Source organism: Centroberyx gerrardi, chromosome 10 (assembly GCF_048128805.1).
Source record: "Centroberyx gerrardi isolate f3 chromosome 10, fCenGer3.hap1.cur.20231027, whole genome shotgun sequence".
In the NCBI taxonomy this organism is placed as follows: Eukaryota; Metazoa; Chordata; class Actinopteri; order Beryciformes; family Berycidae; genus Centroberyx; species Centroberyx gerrardi.
This window is the reverse complement of record NC_136006.1, coordinates 23,168,226-23,190,232: the sequence shown is the minus strand read 5'-3', so window position 1 is coordinate 23,190,232 and position 22,007 is coordinate 23,168,226. Positions and strand designations below refer to the sequence as shown.

At 45.0% G+C, this 22,007-nt stretch overlaps 1 protein-coding gene across 1 annotated transcript in view; it reads left to right on the top strand.

The window, feature by feature from the left end:
* slc49a4 (solute carrier family 49 member 4) overlaps window positions 1-21,755 on the top strand; it is a 38,922-nt gene extending 17,167 nt beyond the window's left edge. Inside the window, exons 6-9 of the mRNA XM_071919594.2 lie at window positions 4,538-4,605; window positions 10,530-10,657; window positions 12,615-12,797; window positions 19,683-21,755. Of these exons, the coding sequence (XP_071775695.1) occupies window positions 4,538-4,605; window positions 10,530-10,657; window positions 12,615-12,797; window positions 19,683-19,798 (495 nt within the window). The 3' untranslated portion in view covers window positions 19,799-21,755. The remainder of the gene's footprint in view (window positions 1-4,537; window positions 4,606-10,529; window positions 10,658-12,614; window positions 12,798-19,682) is intronic.
* The last annotated feature ends 252 nt before the right edge of the window (window positions 21,756-22,007 follow it).

Here is a 22,007-nt window from a genome sequence, read left to right as displayed (position 1 = left end):
TCTCTCTTTTACACTCACTGATCTAAAACGGAGGTTCTGTCCATCTTTTCAGCTCTTTTTCTCCATGTAACTTTTTTTGAAGGGCCCAATCAAACGCAGCGTGCAAAGCCCTCGGTGCTCTATTTGCATGCCTGAAGACGCCGAGCGCAACGAGGGCGAGCACTTAGCCACTCAAGATCCCGTTCGTTCTAATAAGAAGTTCCCCGTCTGAGGCTCTCCGCGCCGCTCTTCACATTTGCATCCGAGACCGAGGCAGACAAAAGAGGAAGACAAGTGGAGGGGCGAGGGGAGGGGCCCGGGTAGAGACGGAGCTCAAGATAGTTTGCATGTTCTGTGTCCCGACAAAGCCGTTCTCCAGGAGACAAAGGGAGGATCTTTTCAAGGTTATCGTCAGACAGGTACCGCTGGAGAGATCACACACAGGAGAGCGGAGGATGAGACACTTCTCGTCACACCTCTATCTTTTAACCTCTTTGTCAGAGCCGCCGAGCGCATAACAAATCGTTCTTGGATTTCATTTGTTGTCAAAAGATTCCCCCCCCCCCCCCCTCCTCCGAAGTTCTTTTATCTATGCTACTTAAGAAGATGTCTGAACAAAAGTCTGTTGCAATGAAGTGAGCTCTGTTACAGGATGTCCCCTGGGCACAAAACTTAGAGCTAGAAAAAAAAATGTATGAAACAATGTAGCGACGCAACAGGGTGAGGAGGAGTGCAGATGCAACAGAAGGTTTTCACAATGTTGGATTGTTCTGGAGGTGTTGATATATTTGTTCTCACTGTCAAGTTGCAGTGCGGAAAAGTAAATAGGTTGTCTCTGCTCAAGCTCACTATTCGCTTGCAAATGTTGGCACCACCGAATCATGACCTTCACTCTTCCAGCTTTCCTATCTGCTGAAAGCTCCACTGATACTGTAAGATCAAAAAACAATAGGGGTGTGAAATGACTGATACATACAAGTAAGGGATGTGATGTTTTGGATTTTTCAGCACACAACTCCCATTCATTTGTAATGGGAGATAACAGTTTTTATTTGCCTTTTTCCCCTGCTTTTTTGCTCTTTTGCTCTCATCCCTGTAAAATGTTATTGGGTTTGACTCTCTCACTGGTAATTTTAAGTATGCAGTGATTGCCAAGGGCAAAGGAACAATGCAGTAATATTAAGAGAACAGTTTCATACTTTCTATTAATTTCCCTCATTCTCTCCATTAATTTGTTCATTACGGTGGAGCTGTATGTGTGTGTGTGTGCCTGCACATGCACAAACACACACCACGATACATCCTAGCTCTTCTTTCCCTTCGCTCTTACTTGCTATATTGTGCCACTGTCGCTGATGTTTTGTGTGTGTAGCCTGTGCCAGTCTGTTATGATCCAGACTCTGCTTCTAGATGGGATAACTCTCAAAACCCTCTCTCTCTGTCTCTCTCTCTCTCTCTCTCTCTCTCGCTCTCTCTCTCTCGCTCTCTCTCACACACACATTTGGTGCCAGATCAATACAGAAGCACTGCTCCAGCATTGCAGCGTTGTCCCCCTTCACTGCCTTCCAATCACTTCTCTCTCTCTCTCCTCCCCCCTCTCTCTCTCTCTTTCACTCTCTCTCTCTCCCCCCTCATTTCACCCAAATGTCACCCATCAATCTCTCTGCTACTGCCACTTTTCAGGAGGACTGCTGCTGTGCGCCTTTCTCGCCCTCCTTTCCCCATAATGATGACCTCTGTATTGCAGATGTCAGATGCTGTTTTCAGTCTTCTGACATGCACGTGCTGGGGGGTGCCGGGCCAGTCAGAGCCGTCACCTTTCTTTCTTCTGTCTCCTCTTTGAAGGTGACCACTTTGTTCCACCTCTGCGTGATGCAGTCATTTCTCCTTCTCTTTCCAGAACTCCCTTCATCTCTCCTGTCTTCTCCTCTACTCTACTCTCCCCTGACCTTTGTGCATCTGCATTTTTCTTTCACTCTGCCGTCTGTTGTCAAAGGAAACTCACCCTAGCCGTGACAAAAACTGTCCCAGCGCCAAGCCAGCTCTCTGATAAGAGGTTGTCATGCTGAGTCCTCCGAAGTTGACTAGATATGACCCGGAAATGAAACCAGACATGAGGAATTGATCCCATAAATAACAGAGAGTGGGACAGAGACACGCAGGGATCGGCTGGCTGGGAAATGGAGCAGCAGGGGGTGATCTGTCCGGGTGGAACAAAGCAGGTAGGGGGTGGCTAGAACTGGAGCTAGGCTATGGGTATGGGTTTATGCCTGGTTCATGCTTTCTTTGTGGCTTCATGCGTGCAAGTTCTGTATGAACGCGGACAAGCTACTGTCTGCGTACCTTGGCATTCATACTTCTCGTGAAAACTTCAGAACTTGAGTGGCGCTGTAAGAAAATTCAGCTGTCCACCCCCAAACAAGAAGAAAAACATTCGGAATGGGCCAGTGGCTTCAGTTCCTCTTCATTCATCCAGTCCTCAACAGAAGAACGTCTACGTAGCTGCATCTCCATCAAATCCATCAAATTTTTGATGGTGCCTGACCTTGTGTGTGACTCTCAAATGCGGCCGATGTGGAGCAGTCATTTCAGCTGCAAGTACATCTTTTTGACCACAAGCATTCCACCATGTTTGCATGAAGCATGAACCAGGCTTTAGGCTGTAGGATTTGGGGTTGGGGGGGGAAGCAGGAGGGGAGTTGGAGGTGGTCAGACTAAGGCTATAGTGTGTAATCTCTGGTTTGGATCTAATGTGGACAATCAGAATGGCAAGATAAAGTAGAAACACTGTACTCCAGGGACCTGAATGCCCACTGTGTGAGCTCTGCAGGGGGAACAGTGCTAGACCTCCAGACAGAGGGGCTGAGCACGGAGCTCCGCATCACCATAATGAGCCGGGCTCAGGAAACAGGTTCCACACTGCGCTCATCATTCATATGTAATTGCTCCCTTAATGGAGAGTAGCCATTAAGTATTCACAGAGCTGGAAGGCTGATCTGTAAATGTGACCTCCTTCTTTTAGTTTGATTACAGAGATTTTTTTTATTCCCTTACAAAGTGGCTTGTAAACTCCAGGAGTATTGTGTAAGTTTATCAGACTGCATGCTCTGCCTCCAGACAGAATACTTCCTCGCTATTTTAGGCTGTTTTATGGATTTTCTGGGATTACACCAAGTGAATTGGTGTAGGAATACCGTGTCAAACTAAAGCTAAGGATAAGGTCTTTGATTATTGGCTTAAATGGCTTATAACAAGAGAGACAGAGAGAGAATTAAGGAAAACAAACACATTCATGTGTCAAGAGCCTGGAGTCCCGGCTTTCCCTTCTCTAACAGCAGCCATCTCCAGCTTATTGACACAATCACAAAATAGCAGACATGATTAAGCTTCAAATCAGGCCTTTTTTGGGTTCCGAGGCACTAAGAATACCGCAGTTAATTAACTCTCCACCCGCACATGAAACACAGTGATTTGCATTCCAGAATTGAAATGGCTCGTCAAGCAATTTGTGTTTAGCTTCCTAAATTGGTGCAAAAACTGATGTCAAATTATACGCCTTTGAAACACTTGGATTGGTGATGCACAACCTACATAGATAATAACTGGTAGTAATAGGTGGCAGGGGGCGGTGGATGTTTAAGAATGTCTGTGAGTCGAATATTTTTGAGATGTCTCTATGACAACAGCGGCACAGATCCTCGTCCTCTCTAGGGGGTGCAGTTCACTGCACTGCGCTGCCTCAGGCTGTGTAAACAAGAGATGGGCGCCTTCCCAGTGACTTTTTAGCATCGCGCAGAAGGCTCGCTCACATGGACTACTAGGAGGGTTGTAATTTAGATCAAACGTAATGACATTTTGACATTCATCACTTACTCAGCCTGAATACATTTTCCATTTAATAACTTTGATAGTCCACTTTTCTTCATTATAGACTTTTCTGACAGCGTAGTGCAGTGTATGATTAAACAAAAAGCATCAGATCCTACTTTAGATTCTGGTCCCTTGCTGTTTCATCCCCCATCTGGTTGGGTTTGGTTGTACGTGAGTTATTGCCTCAGGGAGATTGATGGGAGTCAAACACCTTCATTGGCACTCAGAGACGTCCTCTCCTGTGTGCCACGCACTGATTGGTTGTGTGTGTGTGTGTGCATGTGCTAGACTTATCCTCACACTGATTCTGCCGTAGACCTTTGGTCATGACGTCCTCTCTCTCCATCTGTCAGGCCAAGTGTGTGCGTTTGCTTTCATGCGTGTAAATAAGAAAGGACATCAATCCGACACACACAAAAACACACACCCACACAGTTGCATTCTCTCCAGCCACAATGCTGCCTTGCAATTTGCTAGACTCATTGATTGACAGGCCTCGGCAGACTTCAGACACTTGGTGCCTGCTCTCTGTCTAGCTCTGTACTTAGAGCCGTGTACGGCATGCTGAACACTGAATAATCTTCTCTTCTCTTCTCTTCTCTTCTCTTCTCTTCTCTTCTCTTCTCTTCTCTTCTCTTCTCTTCTCTTCTCTTCTCTTCACCTACCTCTGACTCTTTCCCATATACAGGTGGATGCAGGTTGGATTGGGTTTTGGTCCATTGTGGGCGGCTGTGTGTTTGGAATTGCAATGGCCAGGTAAGCTTTACCCAGTTTTCTCATCAGTCTCATTGTATGACTTTGTCATTGCATGAGTGACTGTTGAATATGGTTTCAAACAACTTCAAAACATGAACATCAGCTTGCAAGTAAAGATAACTTGAATGCTCCTGGCCAGATCTGGCAACACTGCCACTGTGTGGTGCTGCCCAACTCAGTGAAGTCTGGCTCAGCAGTGTATCACTCACTATACTTAATCATGAGGTCTGGTCCAGACTTCTAAGACCTGTGCACATCCAGACTACTGGTGTGTGAGATCTTCCCTGTAATCGGCTTGCTCATAATACTCCCAACGATGTCCGTGAAACCGTTGAGGCATCAAATTAGAGCGGTGTTTACTACAAATCTTCCTTTACACTCGCTTAGTATACTTCCATTCAGTATACATGGGAATATTCAGTATTTACATTCTGTATGATAACCTTGGCTGTGCCGGCAAACAATATTAGCAACTAGTAGGCCTACCTTTGCAAAGTGTTCTTCACTGTGGGATAGCTCTGGTCACTTTGCATTCCAGCCGCTTGTACTTTAATCTGTCCCCTTGACACTTGCGAAGAATTACTGTTTATAATATTATCAATAACATAAATATTCAACCCTCGTATCTCTTAATAAAGAACAGTGGAGGGTTGTTTTGAGGTAAAGGAGGGGGTCTCATTCCCATTACCTCATCTACTCTCTTTCTCCTAATATATGATCTGAATGCAGCCACATTGTGATAGAGTGAGGGGAATGGATGCTAATGCAATCACCACTTCACCTCCATTGATGGATAGAGAGCCGCACTGCAAAGACAAAGTGTGGAGTCTGCAAAAGCAAGGGATTCATTCCTCCACTGACGGATATACGTTTATCGCAAGCGGGGGCCCAATCAGCACTTCCAGGCAGGGCCCAATGTTTTCTTAACATTGTAATCAGGGAAATGAGCCCATAACTCCCACTGTTGATCAATGAAGCTGTTTGCAGCATGCGCTGAAAGTATATGTAAACAGGGCTGTTGAATTATTTGTGTTGATTGCACAGACTCTGAGTCAGTGGAGGGATTGATAAGTCTTTCTTTGCAACAACAGTAGATAGTTCAGTGAAATTCAGCTTTAATGACTTTGGCTGCACATTGTTTGCACTGGACTTTATGTGCAATTGTTGAAATGCACAAGTGGCTTGGTTTATAGTGTTTGGGTGTGGCCTTGTTAGGGTGCGATCACACCTGCAGTTTGTTTTCAATGGGGCCGAACAGTGGAAATGTTTACTTGTTGCATTTTTGTATTCGGTTCGTTTAGGTTCACACTGCCCAATTACAAGCAAACCAGGGCTTGTAAACAAAAGTAACACTAGCTACATTAACATGCACATAAAAATGTGATTATAATGTGATTAAGACAATAATGTGATTAAGGCAGAGCCCATGTAAATACCATACTCTGATTATGTTAATGCATTTATGCTCATAGTCGAAGTAAGCATAATCGTAGTAATATGTGGAGTACTATAATTTTAATCACATTAATAAACACCAGTTAGGACATGTATACAGCTTAGTCACATTTCTTGAACAGTGGTCAAGTATGTGTCCAGCTCACCATTCTTATGTGGAGGTAGAAGTGAACTGTAGCCTGTACTGACCTAGATTAAGGAGTGATTCTTACCAATATCTGCCATCCACAACTGCTTGTAGAATATATTTCTGCTGATGAAATTCATACGAAAGTGGCAGGACAGGTATGTTCGTTCCATCGGCAGTCTCTAATTTGAGGGATGTGATGTGCATTTTCCAAGTGCTGCACAATTACGCACACCTCAACCAATGTGGGTACCATTATTAAATCTTGCGCAACTAGCCCCAGGCTGTTGCAAAATAGGTACACAAACTTCTGTGTTTTTGTGTACACCAAACTGCTTGGTTATAACTCGGTAGGCTATTCCGTACAGCTTCCAAGTTTATTCAGTGCCAATCATCAGGAATACAGGAGACGGACAGTAACAGAACTGCTTTCCAAGAGGTTTCCCAAAAGTAGAGCTTGAAACATTGCATTGTTTAATTACAATAGAGATAGGCTTATGGCTGCAATGAACAACATGATGTGGTAGATGTGGTAGAGAACAACATGATGTGGTACAGCAGAATCAAGGCTGTAATTGTTTTGGTTAAATTTGATAGTGGTGGGCAAGTTATGTTTTTTTAGCAAAAAATTTTTTTTCCCATTTCCACAGTTTTCTGTGGATAATCAAAATAAATACTTAAGCCATGTAAACAGTATTATTATGGAGAGTTGTCAGTTTATACTGTCATGTAAACGGCCTAATCAGACTATTGCCTTAATGGCGGTATTGGCAATAGTCGCATGTAAATGACTAACTGACTCAAAATTATCTTGTTTATGGGACAGAATTTTGGTAACCTGTCATCCTGTGAGTTGAGAGATTTTGGCAGTAGGATTCAAAAGAAATTTGATTCCAGTCCCTGTAGCTTCAGCTAAGCATGATGAACTTGTCTGCACTCTTTGCTGTAATTGACCTTCTGTGGTGTTCATAGCAGTTAAGAACACATGAAGAAACTGCTGAATATGAGCATCAGTCCAGACTGCGGTTTGCCCTCGCCTCGGTTCATTTTGTTATGCTAGGCTTTCCAAGCATGATGAACGGCTGGCTGTAAGATGTTAACAGCTGTCTCCTTATACCCATAAAACTGCTAATTTTTTGCCTTGAGGAGGCTTGGTGTGAGTTGATATATCATAATGCTAAGCTAGAATGTGAATAAAGTGTTCACCTGTTGTGATTTGTGGCAGCTGCTCCTGGGGCATGCACAGTGGGAAGCAGACAAACTCATTAAGCGTCTTCAGTCACCTGGCTGATTGCTCTCCTTCTCACGTCTCCTCCTTGATTGGGACGTCCGTCGAGGGACGGACCCCTAGATGCAAGCCAGCTGGGGTTACTTGATTAGTAAAAATGTTTTAGAAACAGGAGATGTTGCAGTATCTTTCATTTCTTTCTTCGCTCTCTCTCCCCTTATCCCTAAATTCTGCCTCCCTTTGCTCTTCCCCGCTCTTTCTCCGTCTTCCTATCCTCCTGACTTTGTCCCCAACACTAGGGTGCAATATGCCATTATTAGATACATTTTCCTGGCTAGCTTGTCCTAATGGACTGGACAGGGAGCGATGTTTGTCCCTCCCCTCTCCCACTAGCCACCCTGAAGATGTTAATGTCGAGATGTGAGTTATTATATGCCACTATCTGTCCCTCTAGCTACCACAGCACTGTGCCACGGCTGAGCACAGCTTGCGACAGGGAGCAGAAAAATGGCCCCTATTAAAAGCTTTTTGTGCTGCAGGTGTTGCAGTGGCACATTTTAAGTGGTTTAAACCCCTGCAAGGCAAAGTTTCTTGGGGGGGGTTAGCACGTGCCCTCACCAAACTACACTGGCTGCTTTGCTAATATTGGTTGCTCGTGTCGCACAGATGGATAGATGAATGGCAAGGTGCTTGACGCGGCGGGGTCAATTAGTGGTGGATGCTCAAAGGTGTGGCACCCGTCACGGAAACATTTGACAAACTGTCTGGCAGCTCTTTAATTGTGTGGCCCAGGCAGAGGCAGCTTGGAGCCAGAGATGAAGGTGGCATCGCTGCCGCCGCTTTTTGTGCGGGGAGGGGAGGGTGAAAAGAACGAATAAGTGTAGCTCGTTATCTTCTCATTACTAGCCCCAGGAAAAGACGGTAGAGAGGGGGAGAGGAAGGAGGAGGCGGAAAAGAGAACCAGGTTGTGCTCCTTCACATCGCAAAGGTTTCAGCCAGACAATACTTCAGGTTAATGAGAGATTTGATAGAGCAAATAGAATCCACAGCCTAATTTGTTTTGCCAATAAGCAGGGGCCCCTCTGTGATAGCATGCTGGTCATCATATTATACCATCTACATCTGTTTGGTAATTCTCTGCATGTCCCACAGTGAAAACATAGACAGGCTCAAATGATAATATCAGACTGAATGACTATTGCATCATTCCCCACAGACATAAGGAGTACAGAAAATGGAATCTGATGCGACATGATTTTAAATGATGCTATCTTTATGCCCAATAAATCCTGTTAGGGGAGTGAAAATGATAGGCTTTTAATTCAGACATTACCTCACGAGAAGACATGGCCCCTCTCTCAGCAGCCATTGTGGAGTGTAACAATGCCCTAGAATGTTTTTAGTGTTGAGATATGACAGGTAACAAAAATGCAAGAATTACGATGATACAGTGTAGATATTGCTGGTGGCGGATTATAAGTCGGTGGCTTTCAAAATCCAAACTCCACTCAATGGTATTAGTTTAATTCAAGCTCCGGTGCACCCGATTCAGCTTGCCAATCAGCGATCAGGCCCTTTATCAGTGGATTCAGGGACCATCAGAGGTAGAGTTTAGGAAATAAGCTACTTACGGCTTTTCTCCCTAGAGGATCAGATTGGGATTGATACAGGGGACTGGGCGGTGATCCTCTATCCAAAGAGATGAGGGCTTGGCTGGGTGCAGGCTCAGAATTTAGTCCCTCTATGGCACTGGGGATTGTTGAAGGGTTGTGGATGGGAGCCAGTCAGTGGCAGATGGAAGATATGGATCTTAGGGGTGTAGCTGTGGGCAGAGAAACCGGACTTTTCTGGGTAGAGGCAATCACTGGGTCCTCGTACCAAACCTCCTTCTCCAGTACAGTCAGCGCACATTCTTTTAAACGCTTATACTATGGCTGTATCTTGGCTGCAGATCTGTTTACCAGAGATGGAGGAAATTCATGACAAGTCATACATTAATATTAAAAGGAGTTCGGCGCAAAATCCACTGTGCAAACATGTTAGTTATATTTTGGCCCTTGGGCTGCGCTGGATTCCCTCATGGCGGTTTGGAGTCCAAAGGTATGAATATAGAACAGTGCTCTGATTTATTCCTGTACACAGACAGTTATGTGTTAGGCCATTGGGTCAAGTGTTCACTGAATGACAGCTCATGAAACCCCAGTAGACAATAATGTCATCTAAAAATACTACGCCGGAGGAAAGGGTTTGAGGGGAGATGTTCTCGTTAGCTGTCCAAAAGATGATTTTCCTTATCCCCTGGCCCTCAGCATACTGACAGAACTTCACGACTTAGCCAAACTAATTAGACAATTCCCACATGTGTGTATATATATATATATATATATATATATATATATTCATATTCATATTCATTGTCAAGTTCAACCCTCTCCTCTCAAGCATCTTGTCTGTGTGCAACATAACAAAGGCAATTAGCGTCTGTCTTCGCTACAGGCTTCCGTGTAGCTTCATCTAACCATTCACCAGTGTATGTATGCATACCCAGAGGAGTGGAGAAGAGCTAACGAACAGCGAGGGTTCATAACAGGCTGCAAAGAGAAACAACAATACTCAAGCGGGTTTGGGAACCGCCTGATGGCTTGTCTTCAACAATATAGAACAATGCTCATCTGATGTCTGCCTGCTTAGCTGAGACAAATTGAATCAACTCTTGGTATAGTGTCTGGGTGTCTAATGACAAGTACAGCCGAGGCGCTCAGAAACAAGAGGGGGGGAGGAAACGATCTGGCCTGCCGCTGAAACAGTGTGTGTCTCTAGTAATAGATTATGACAAAGTCACAGAAGAGGCCGGCACTGAGAGATGGCACTGCTGTTCATCGCGTGAAGGATGCCTCTTGCTTTTGGAGCTGCTTTCTTTACTCACTGCAGTGTCTCACTCTGTCTGCTGTCTCTCCTGGTGTGTTCCCGGTTTGGAGGTCTGAGTACCTTGAGAATGTTGTACTTTGCCTCAGTACCTTTTTTTAATCTAGTCTCTCTCCTCTTCCCCTCCTCTTTCTCTCTCGCTCTTCCTCCCTTCCTCCCTTCCTCTGCCCTCCTCCCACCCTCCCCCAGGTTTGCAGACTCCATCCGGGGCATGCTGAAGCTGATCCTGGTGCTAATGATGGCAGGAGCCTCGCTATCCTCTACCTGGTTCACACTCACCTGTCTGACCAGCCTCACTCACCTCCCCTCCACTCCAGGTGGGTCCATAGTGGATTTTTATGCTCTTACATTAGGATGGATTTGCCAAATGCGGGATAACACCCCCTGCATTATTCAATGGATTTGTTAAGCCCATAGACACAGATGTAGCTGTATTTGCTCTGTATTCCTGTATTCCAACTTGGTTCCTATATTTAATACATATTCAGTGGAACCAATCCATTTGCAGTAGACGTCAGTGACAGACCGATTACAGACATTAATGGACTGAACAGCACAGGAGTTTTCCCCCAGAATTTCCTTGAGCCAAACCAACAAGCATATGTCGTTCAAAGCCACTGATTCTAGCCATCATCATCCATCATCATTCTCCGACTCTGGCACCGCTGTCTTTCTATCTCGCCCCCTCCCATCCCAGACACTGGCAGCCCACAACAGGCAGGCTCCAACCTTGCTCATCCGCCTGGCACACATACAAGGGGTGGCATGATCCTGCAACAAAGTCTGCCAAATACCCCTTATTATCCCCGGTGGGATGTTCAGCAGCACACACCGATCAGTGTAATCTCCTGTAGGTTTTTGTCAGCAAGCAGCTAGTCACTTGTGGGTTTTTTTGTTTTCTTTTCTTTTAATAGTTTGCACAGATGTTGTTAATGGGGTGTGTTGTCTGTGTAGCTTTTCTGTCTGTCAGGCCTTACCCTTTTATCCTACCTGGACCCATTGATGTCCACAGGCTACAATTATTTTCACAGCTCCAAAACAGTAGGGAGTGCTGAAAGACAGGGGTTAACACCAAACATGTGCCGCATGCCTATAGTGCTGATGTTACCATGTAGCTCTTCCCTTCAAGGGATCTCCCATTGCCTTATAGGGATTGGCGGCTGATACCTGATGTAATAATGTGAGGAAAAAGCCCAGAGGGTGAAGCACTTGGGCTAAGTGTTTGATATCAGCGCTTCATTAGGGTTGAATAAAGACGAGCAGGGGAGTAGCCAGCCTTTGATGCCTGCGTGAGTGGCGCCTGGGTTCCCCGTCACAGGCAGGCGGGCGGGCATGCGAGGGCCCTCGGAGGCACTGTGATTAAAGGGACGTGCAGGCTAATGGGTTGCTCATTTGGACCAATCTGCTGTGATAAGGGAGATGGAGGGTGCCGTGATGCTCCAGAGGTGATGGCTTAATCTGCTCACACATCCACTCTAATACACACACGCTCTTCACCCCAAGCCCCAACCAAAGCGCTGCAGCTGAGACAGACCACTATGGTGGCCAAACGCAGTCAGCACTCTTCGAATGCTCTGCAAACAAGGCCAAATGTACACACAGAATTGACCAGTTATATGTAGCGGCAATAACACTATATTCCACAAACCTTCGAAAAAGATGACCTCAATTGGTTCATTCTGGGAAATAAACTTAGCCAGTCTTCACAGCAGGATTTTAAAGCCTATGGATTTTCCTACATCCCCCACCCACTGCTTAACCACCATTGTCTCATTATCAAAGCCCAGCCATATTACCAGAGCTGCATATGTGACTGCAGGAAACCTGTGGGAGATTTGTTTGTGTAGTGTTTCAGTGCTTGATGGCCTCTCTTTCATGATGTTTCTCCTCTGGTTAAACACCAGGGCCTGTGACGGTCAAGTCTTTCACAGCAGAAGTGTTGATGGAGGATCACTGACCTTGATTATTTTAATGACTCAACTGGCTAAACCTGTTCCCTCTCAGCATTCCCATCTGGAAGGGAGGGAAGGTGGCATATAACTTGACTGCAGCTGTGTAAGCTTGACCAGCAGGTTGGCCCACGCTATTTAAAGAGCTGCTTGAATGGACTGTACCCCATTACCACACAATACATAAAATCCCAGAAAGAGCACTGCAGCGGCAAATAGAGTGCAGGCTCTTTTTCCTCACGGCTTCTCTTGCGTCAGCGAATTTAAAATGCGAATAAAATTGTAAGCCATTGTCTTTCCTCTCTCTCTCCTTGCCCTTTCGCAGCCACCCTGTACACCTCCTGCATCCTGGTGGGCATCTTCATCAACAGCAGCGTGCCCATCTTCTTTGAGCTCTTCATCGAGACGGTGTACCCGGTCCCCGAGGGCATCACCTGCGGAGTGGTCACCTTCCTGGGCAACCTGGTCACCGGCCTGCTGCTCTTCTTCCTCACTTTCTACTGTACTGGTAAGACAGGAGGACTGCCTGGACAATGGCGGGGAAGCAGTATGTGACGAAACCCCCATTGCTGTAGAACTGTTTTGAAAATGCACATTCAGAAGTGGAGATTAGATTAGATTCAGAATATTGGTTTTTAAACCATTATTCTTATGGGAAGGTTGCAGGTTTCAGTTCAATCAATCGCAACCATGGAAAAGCTGGATTGGAATGTGGCTGGGAATCACATCCATAATCTTTTATCTTAAATATAGCATTGTTCTTGATAGAAAAGGAAATCTCAAACACCCTCAGGTAATGTCAGAGGTTTGACAGGCAGGACGGGGTGCAGCAGGTGGGACTGTACCAACGGTTTCCCTGGCAAAGATACTGATTAGGCTAAAACATTAAAGTCACGTCATGCACTGAAAATTGTTGTTGAGCTCAAGATGACAGGTGCTTTCTGGATGTGGGATCCAAGCGCTGACGATAGTGGCGATAATCGGCAGAGGATGGGAAGATGAGGTTTCTTGACTTGACACATTCAGAAGGAAAAGAGAGAAACTGTCCCTTTGTAATTTAGCCTCAGTTTTATCTTCGAGTTGGCAGCCTGGCATGGTTTGATAGAATAATGTCGGCCCACAGCAGAGAGGACAGTGTGTCGTCTCCTTTTCTTCTGCCTCCACCGCTTTCATAGGAGCCAGACAAATCATAAGTAAACAGAGCTCAGTCATCCGTGCGTGTGAGTGTGTGTACACAGGTCCACATGTCTTTTCCGTGAGCCCATCTCCACTGAGGTTTTTCCCCCACCTCTTCGTGGTTCGATTAACCTTCCCTGTAAGTTTGGCAACATCGCAGAGCCAATCAGCTGGAATGACGGATGAATCTTCCAGAGAACATGACACACTCCCTCTCCCCTCTTTGTTTAAGTAAATAGGATATATATTTTCAGATCCTCATGCATATTCATAAGGTTCATCCTCCACTGCCAAGTCCCTCCAATTGCCGTGAGGCTGGAGGAGGCTACTGACAGCTGTTCCCTGACAACTGTATCTTGATCCTTCCCTTTGGATTGTCTTCCCGGTGCAGGTGGATATGCTTCTTGTTTGACCTGAACAGCCGCGGGGCCCGGAGGCCTTTAGAGCCCACTAACAAGTATGACAGTCAGGCAGTGTGTGTGTGTGTGTGTGTGTGTGTTCCAGCCAGGGCAGGAAACCAACTTCTCTTGTCTAGAGCAGCAGTTCTCTAACGTTTTCTTGCCACAGGCTTGCATAAGGCCACGGACCCCAATTTGATACGATTTTTCTCCTGCGACACCCATATCACCCTCATTGTTGTTGATTTAGTATTGAATTGTTTATCTGTCTAAACTGTACGTGGGTATATAATAGTGGTGAGTGTGAAAGCTATGATCACAACAGTCATTCTTATACATTATCTAATTGGGATAATTTCCAATGAATTAAATTACAGGGAAATTGAACTATTCCTAAAGTTACTGGGGAACAAAATTCACCTGCTGCTGTCATTATTTTCCCACTAAATAATTAAAGCTAAATTAAACTAAATTTTTAGCATAGAATAACTCTAAACTGTGATTGTTTGGAACTTACTAGACTGTGATCCTGATCACAAGTGAATAAGCTGCAACTAATGATTATTTTTATTATCGATTTGCCGATTTGCCGATTTTTAATTAGGCTCTTAATCACTTAATCCTTTAGTCTATATGAAACTGAGAAAAGCAAGCAAATCTTAGCATTTGTGAAGCTGTACCAAGCAAATGTTTGGTATTTTTACTTGATATGACTAAAACCACTAATCAATTATCAAAATTATAATCGGTTAATTTTCTGTCTATTGATTGATCGATTGACTAATCGTTTCAGCACTACCAGTGATGTGTTTTGAATTCCCTAAGCCGGTAGTGTGCCAGTGTGCTAGTGATAAATCATGGATTAGACGGCAGTGTAGCCCAGACAGGGTGTGGACAGACAGAGAGCATCAGGTAGATAGAGACATAGCAGCTGCAGGCGAACACACACACACACACACACACACACACACACACACACACATACTCACACTCACAAAGGAAGGACTCATAAAGAATACATGATGTATCCTTTGCTCTGCTCCCCTCTCTGTGGTGCTGAATGATTGACTGCTTGATGTGGACAGAGGTGCGTGTGTGTGTGTGTGTGTGTGTCTCTCTCTCTCTCTGTGTCTGCATCTTTAGTGCGTCTGTCTGCCTTGTGGTTGTGCCTGTGCGGTGTGTGTTTCTGCGTCCGTCTGCTTGTGTGTGGGTGCGTGCTTGTGTGCAAGTGCGGATATCGATAGATGGCTGTGCGTTTGTGTGTGTGTGTGTGTGTGTGTGTGGGCGAGCCAAAAGTGTCTGATGCGGTAAGATAGATCCTGACAACTTCCCTGTGACAGCCAGGAAGAAGATCAAGCCGTGATGATGGAGTTTTTGCGGCTCTATTCTTCACATCCCACCCTGAAGTTGTCTCCTAGCATGTGATTCATCTGCGCTCTCTTGTCAGATAGCTCACACTGATACAGACTTGGACACACAGTACATGTAAGCTTGTAGATAACTTCATTGAACACGAATGGCTCAAGAAACCGCGTGGTAAATTGCCACCAGCCGACTACTCCTAAAAAATGACTGCAACGGCTGAGTTAGTCTACTCTACCGGCCACATTGGCAGGTTACCAACCACTGTTTGTAGGTTCATCTCTATTCTGAAAAGCTCCCTGGCTGGTAAAGTAGTGAAATCCAGCAGCCACTGTGGCCAGTGGATAAAAAAAAATACGTTTCCTGTCCTGTTTAGAAAACAGCTGTGTTCTGTTCTCCCGGAGAGATCATTCCTCCGCAGATTAATGTGATTATTATGTAAATTCCCCATGAAAGTATTCTAGTGGGCTGTCTCATTACTCTAATTTCCTCTGTGTAGTTCCGTAATGGATGTGGCAGGTAATATGTAGACTTCAAAGTTGATAAATTCTGCATGAGCCCCGTCTTTTCAAAACCCTCTCACCTCCTGGTTTAGAAAACTGGCAATCCCAGCCTGAAAGATTTTCATTTATTTCCAGGTTACAGTTCACTTTAGGATTTCCTTTTGGCTGCCCACTGCCCAGTTATGCATTCTGAATTATGGCTCCTTTCCCTTACAAGCGGAGAGGCATTTATGAATTTACCTCCATGTCCATTTTAATATCTGTGAGAAGCTGGTCTTGGTTCAGTGAGCCCTAACTGCCCCCCCGGCCCTGTTGTCGTGTTTTTAAATTCCCAAAGTCTCTGAACCCTGTGACTGAGAAACATGAATGGAGCCTCCCGGCCATATATCTGCACTTGTCGCTCTTTTTCGATTTCATCTGCTGTGTGTTTGTGTGATTTAGCGCGGTGCGTCGGGCGGAATACAAAGCGGCAAGAGGCATTGTGGAGCAAGAGAACGTCAAAGGCTTTGTAGAGGAAGAAGAGGAGGAGGAGGAGAGGGAGGAGGAAGGCGAGGAGGGAAGGGGTGGCACCGAGTTGCCGTTCAGCTGTGTGTTGTTAAAGTCTTCTGCATAGGGCAAGCAGGGATTATTCACTGCAGTGAAATAATTGCCGCCGTTCTTTAGTCCCGCAGAGTTTTTTCTTCTTCTTCCCGCTAAACTTTGCATGCTCGACTGAAGTGGAAATGTCTTCGCAGGCTGACTTTTTCAGCTCCCCCCCCCCCCCCCACGAAGAGTGTGGAGGTGTTCAAAAAACCCCACAAAAACAGCATTTCTGTGTGGAGCTCGGTTCTTTCCTGGGAGAATAAACACTTTATTTTTGTTTTGCTGTTTTTATTTTTGGAAGAGTTGTGAGTCATGAGCGAGAGGTAACATTGACACAGTAAACGAATGGCAGTGCATCAGCTAGGTTAACACAAGCGCACACATACAAAGTACACACACACACACGCACGCACACACACACACACACACACACACACACACACACACACACACACACACTTAGACAGTCATTTTGAATGATGCAGATAGATATGTGTGTGCTCACCAGCTCCATCATTCTACAGTAAATATTTTCACATGCTTACAAGCTTTCATTTCTTGATGGATGATATTGTTCTCTGTGGCAGGCTTGCCTATGTATCTTGAGGTGTCACCCTCTCTTCTCCAACAGAAGAAGCCGCCATAAAGGGGACATTGAGTCCTATTGAGAACTCACATTAATTACAACGCTGCATTGACCTCAATTATGACTGATTAAGGCCGTAAGACGCCTGTCCCCTCACGTCTCAATCTTCATCTGTAGCACCAATCTGCTGACTGTGGCAGCTCCTGTAATAGGTTGTTAATATGATGAACTGTCTGATGTTCGCGCTGATGTCCTCTGTATATGATAATGCCTTTATAGAGAACACATTAGAGTTCATGGCAGTGGTGATCAATTGAATTGTGGCTGATGTCCACTTGTAATGGTTCAGTTAAGCATAGCACACGGGTTGAATTGCTGTAAGTTCCCCTGCTATCATTGTCTGCCGATTCTCCTTTTGTACATCACATGTCCGTCAAACTTCTCTTCTCCTCCTCTCTTGATAATAATTACAATAATAAACTTAATTTGTATGTCACTTGTTTAAAAGACTTTACAAAGTGCTTTAACAATTAATATGAAAAACAAACATCATACTAAATTATCATAATTATCATAACTAAATTGAAACAAATAAAAAGAAGAGGGCACCATAACATAAAAAGATAAGTATAGCAGGTCAAAAACAATAGAATCAGAAATAAAATTACAAAAAGAATATCAGAAATAATAGGATGAAACACATCACATAAAGGCAAGTCAATAAAAATACGTTTTAAGAAATGATTTAAAAGATGATAGTGATTTTGCAAGTCTAAGCTCAGGTCACCTTTAGTCTTCAGCCTAGAGTTTGGAATGATGATCTGAGGCTGCACACTGGTTTATAGTGGGTGAAGTAAAATCAACTTTAAACCGAACAGGTAAACTTTGACTTGTGACTCCTCTCCTCTCCTCTCCTCTCCTCTCCTCTCCTCTCCTCTCCTCTCCTCTCCTCTCCTCTCCTCTCCTCCCCTCCAATCTGCTGATACCCTAACTTCTAGTGTTTAATCAGATGTATAGCATTTGGTGGGCTCCCATGCCATTTCCCCACACTTTGCTCCCAGCTCCTCCTTGCAGTTGGTATGTCAGAGGGGAGCGATTGAGCCGCTTATCCATTTTTACCACAGCACCTGATTGAATTACCCGAGAGGTCCTTGGGCCCACATTAGCATTCATTCTAGGCTGCAGGCATAAACACACACACACACACACACACACACACACACACACACACACACATAGACACATAGACAGTGAGCCTCCAACTTTAAATGGATGAGTCTGTGTTAAGCATACATGTGAGAGAGATAGAGAGAGAGAGAGAGAGAGAGAGTTAGATGGAGAGACGGTGGGTCAGATAAACACAACTCCATTAACCTGCCTCCATGCCAGGTCTCCTGCTGTCCGGCTCACACACCCCTGATTAATGAGGTTGCTTTGGGAGGCTCGACACCACACTGCAAACACCCTCGCCCAATCCCTCACCTTCCTCCCCTCTCACACCTTTTCACCAAGCCTCTCCACCCCCATTTCGCCTCCATATCGCCTTTCCTCCCAGCCTCGCCCTCTCATCCCATGTTCTTTGTCCACGTGCCAGAGAGTTGTTGAGCGACCGAGCGCACGGGGGGGTTTGTGCCTAACAGCCAAATCGTACAGTTTACCCCAAAGAGGCCAGGCCGCGCTGTCCAAGCCCCAGTCTCTCCACGCATCGATCGGGCGCTCTCTTTAGGCCAGGGGCAATTGATTGACGACATTATGAAAAGCTCGCCCGCTGCGATCGAACTGGGCCCGGTGTGAATTGAGATGCATCTCGCTGGCAGGGTCCCCGGGGCTCGGTTGTGTGTTATGACCTGATTTCTCTATATTTAGTCTGGCCCGTTATCAGGACCCTAGCAGCTGCCTGCTGCCACCGCGTCCTCCGTCTTGGCTGAACAGTCGGCCGTTGCCGTGGAGCGGCGTAGATTCTGCTTTATGTCTCTGTCAGTCCAAAGACAACACCTCAAACACCTCGCCTACATGTTGTTGAGACAGTTGGCTTTGTAGCGAGTGCTGCTGAATGCATTTGAAAGGAGGATTTTATTGATTTGGATTTTGCCCAGACTGGATATTTGTATCAAGGTGTGTGCATGTGTGTGCATGTATCTGTGTGTGTGTGTGTGTGTGTGTGTGTGTGATAGAGAGATTGTGTACAAGGAATAGATTATTTGTCTGTGTACTGATGAGTTAAGAAGCCGATGGCTCAGTGCAGTCGGACTAGCTCTCCAGTCGCCCTTCACATCCAGCATTATTGCAGACAGCCAAAGCACCTTTCCTCTGGTTAATGGAGCTTGAACAAAACAGAGAAAAGAAACAGAGCACCTCATTCTGAACCATATTTAGGTTCAGGTTTAGGTCAATGATAATGGGCAAACACTCCCAATATCATTGAATTATTCAGAATCATGATTGAAAGAGTGCAGGCGGTTCTTATTTCCTATACGGTATGGCTCGGACTCCTATTGATTAGCCATTAGTCCTATATATTATTCATAAATTATTCAGCACTACTTCATTCTGACTCTCATTACGTTTCCTGATGTATGCAGACTGCTCATATTTCATGATGAAGGAGCACATGATCACATGTTGTGGTCTGGTCCTTAGCCTGCTGAAGTGTCCTTGAGCAGGACATTGAACCGCCTACCTGCTCATTTAGTGTCAGTCGTTCCTGATAAGAGCTGCATGCTGCTAAATGTCTAAAATGGAACTTACAAATGTCCTCTCCTCTCTCCCTCCTCTCCTCCATCCAGATCTGTCATGGCTGAACTGGTGTTTAACTGGGTCCTGTCTCTTCAGCCTGGTCCTCATCCTCTTCTTCAGGGAGTCCTACGACCGCCTCTACCTGGACGTCTTTGTCTCCGTTTGAAACCTCCAGCAGAAAAAAAATGACTGAATATATAATAATAATTCTTGCACAAAGAGGAAAAAACAAGGGAGAGAAAGGGGGAAGCCAGCGCTCTCTCAAAGATTTTATGATGTAAATGTGTATCTCTGGCAACAGTGGTGATGCGTTGTGATTCAGTCATTGTACGGCTGCCGAGAAGAGGCACCAGGCAGCGAGAGGAGTTTCTGTGTCTATGTTTACTCTTTATACATGATTGACTCGGCGCCACATGGCTGCCTGACGCATCACCGTCTGTTTTTATATGTCAACCTGCGTTTGTATGTAAGCAAACATTTGTGAACGGTTTAATTTTTTTAACCAGTCATGGCATGAGGGACTGTTGTTGTTTACAGATGATGTAATATTTAAAGTTGTTCTCAGTGTCGCCCCCGTGAGGCCATTCAGTTTACTTTCCCTGTTCCTCTCCAGTAGCCCCAAAGCCTAGAAGCTGGTCTTCAGTCAGTTTCCTTTCCATTCGCCCCATAATCTACAACGGTACAAGCTGGACGGCGAACTGATTCCAGATCAGCGTCTAGTGGCGGGCCCCTAACGAGGAAGTAAAGGGTGATAATTGGACGGCTTCATCAGCCAATCAGCGGGCCTGGCTGTGCTGAGTCGGGGCTAACAAGGGACCTCCTAGTGTTTTAGTGCCACTCAGAACTGTGGGCCGTGACTAGCTGGGGAGCCGTAACTGGCCCAGCGCTGTTAAGTGACCTGTGATATTGCCCGTCATTGAGAGACAGACACTCATATTACCTTTTACGGCCCTCTCAAGCCTAATATTATGCAAGACCTAAAAATGATCTACCAAAATGATTGGACACCACGCTGGTCGCCTGCCAGGGACGTGGGCTGGGATTGGATAAGCCCTCGCAATGCGACTGTCTGTTTTTTTGGTTGTTTTTTTCCCTAATGAACTGTTCATAATGTGGAATAGCCATTCTCCTGTGTCATCTGAACTGCTGAGCGAGCATGTGTTTGGAAGTATGTATGTCACATTTCAGAAGTTGTTCTCATACGTTCTACCTATTTACAGATAATTGTGTTCATTTACGGGAGATTTTTGAAGCTTAACTTAATTAAGTTTATTTTTTTTGTTTTTTTTGTTTTTTTTTACAGTTTTTAACATTTTGTTTTCCTCAGTAGCCAGCTTTTATAACCAATATTTATTTGAGGGATTACAACACTAACACGGTTAATACCAGAGACAGTTATAGTGAAACAGGACTGCTGAGGCACACTTGAGCAGAGGGAGTTTCTTTTATAGGGGGGTTTACATTGTAATCGCCAAGCCGCTCTTCATCAAAAAGCACCAGCAGGAGTGACTGCGCTGCCTGAGCATCTACTGACAAAAACCTAAGGGAGAGAGTAGGAAATAGACATTTTTTGGATGCCTCAACTGATAAGACGGGAACTGCAACAGACCTCAGCTCCAAATCTGGAGGGACAGAACCACAAACACATTCAGGCAAACTGCAAAACACACCTGCCGTTTATTGACACAGTTTTACTCTAACTTGTTGGTGACTTCTCTTTCTGTGTTTGTTCTTCAGTCGGTCGTGCCATGCACAGGAACTACGGGAAGTGTTTTCATTTGTTTTCCTTGTGGGGGGAAAGGAGGGTTTATAATGTATATCCTGATGCTTGTATTTTATTTTTTACTCTCCTTGTACAGAAAGGGTTGTCTTTTACCTTGTGACATGTTGCCTTAATTGCCCAGTGCTGTGCATTCAGCCTCCCCCCCCTCCCTCTCCTCCACACTGTGACTAGCTCGTCTTTATATGTATACGGTTAAAAGGTCATGTTCTGAGATTCTGCAGCACTGCTCAGAGGTTTCCTGGGGTTATAAATGTCCTTGTTCTGTGGAAAGGAAAAAAAAGAACATGTATGACTGTTGAATATTTTCAGCACCTTATTAAAGTGAACATTTTAAGAATAACACTGCTGCTGTTTTTCTATTGTTGACGGATTAATGAAGGTTATTAAAGGAAAACTCCACCCTCGGATACTCTGACACTGTTATATATCATCAATTTGTGATGTTCAGTACATTCCAGGAGTTATTTTGTGATGAAATGTTGTAATTAACTTTTTTTGGTGCATCCACTTTCCCTCAACCTGCCACCTACTTTTTCAGTTAGTGAATTCCTACATTTCCCAGAATGCCTTTTGACAACCCCCACAGAACGGC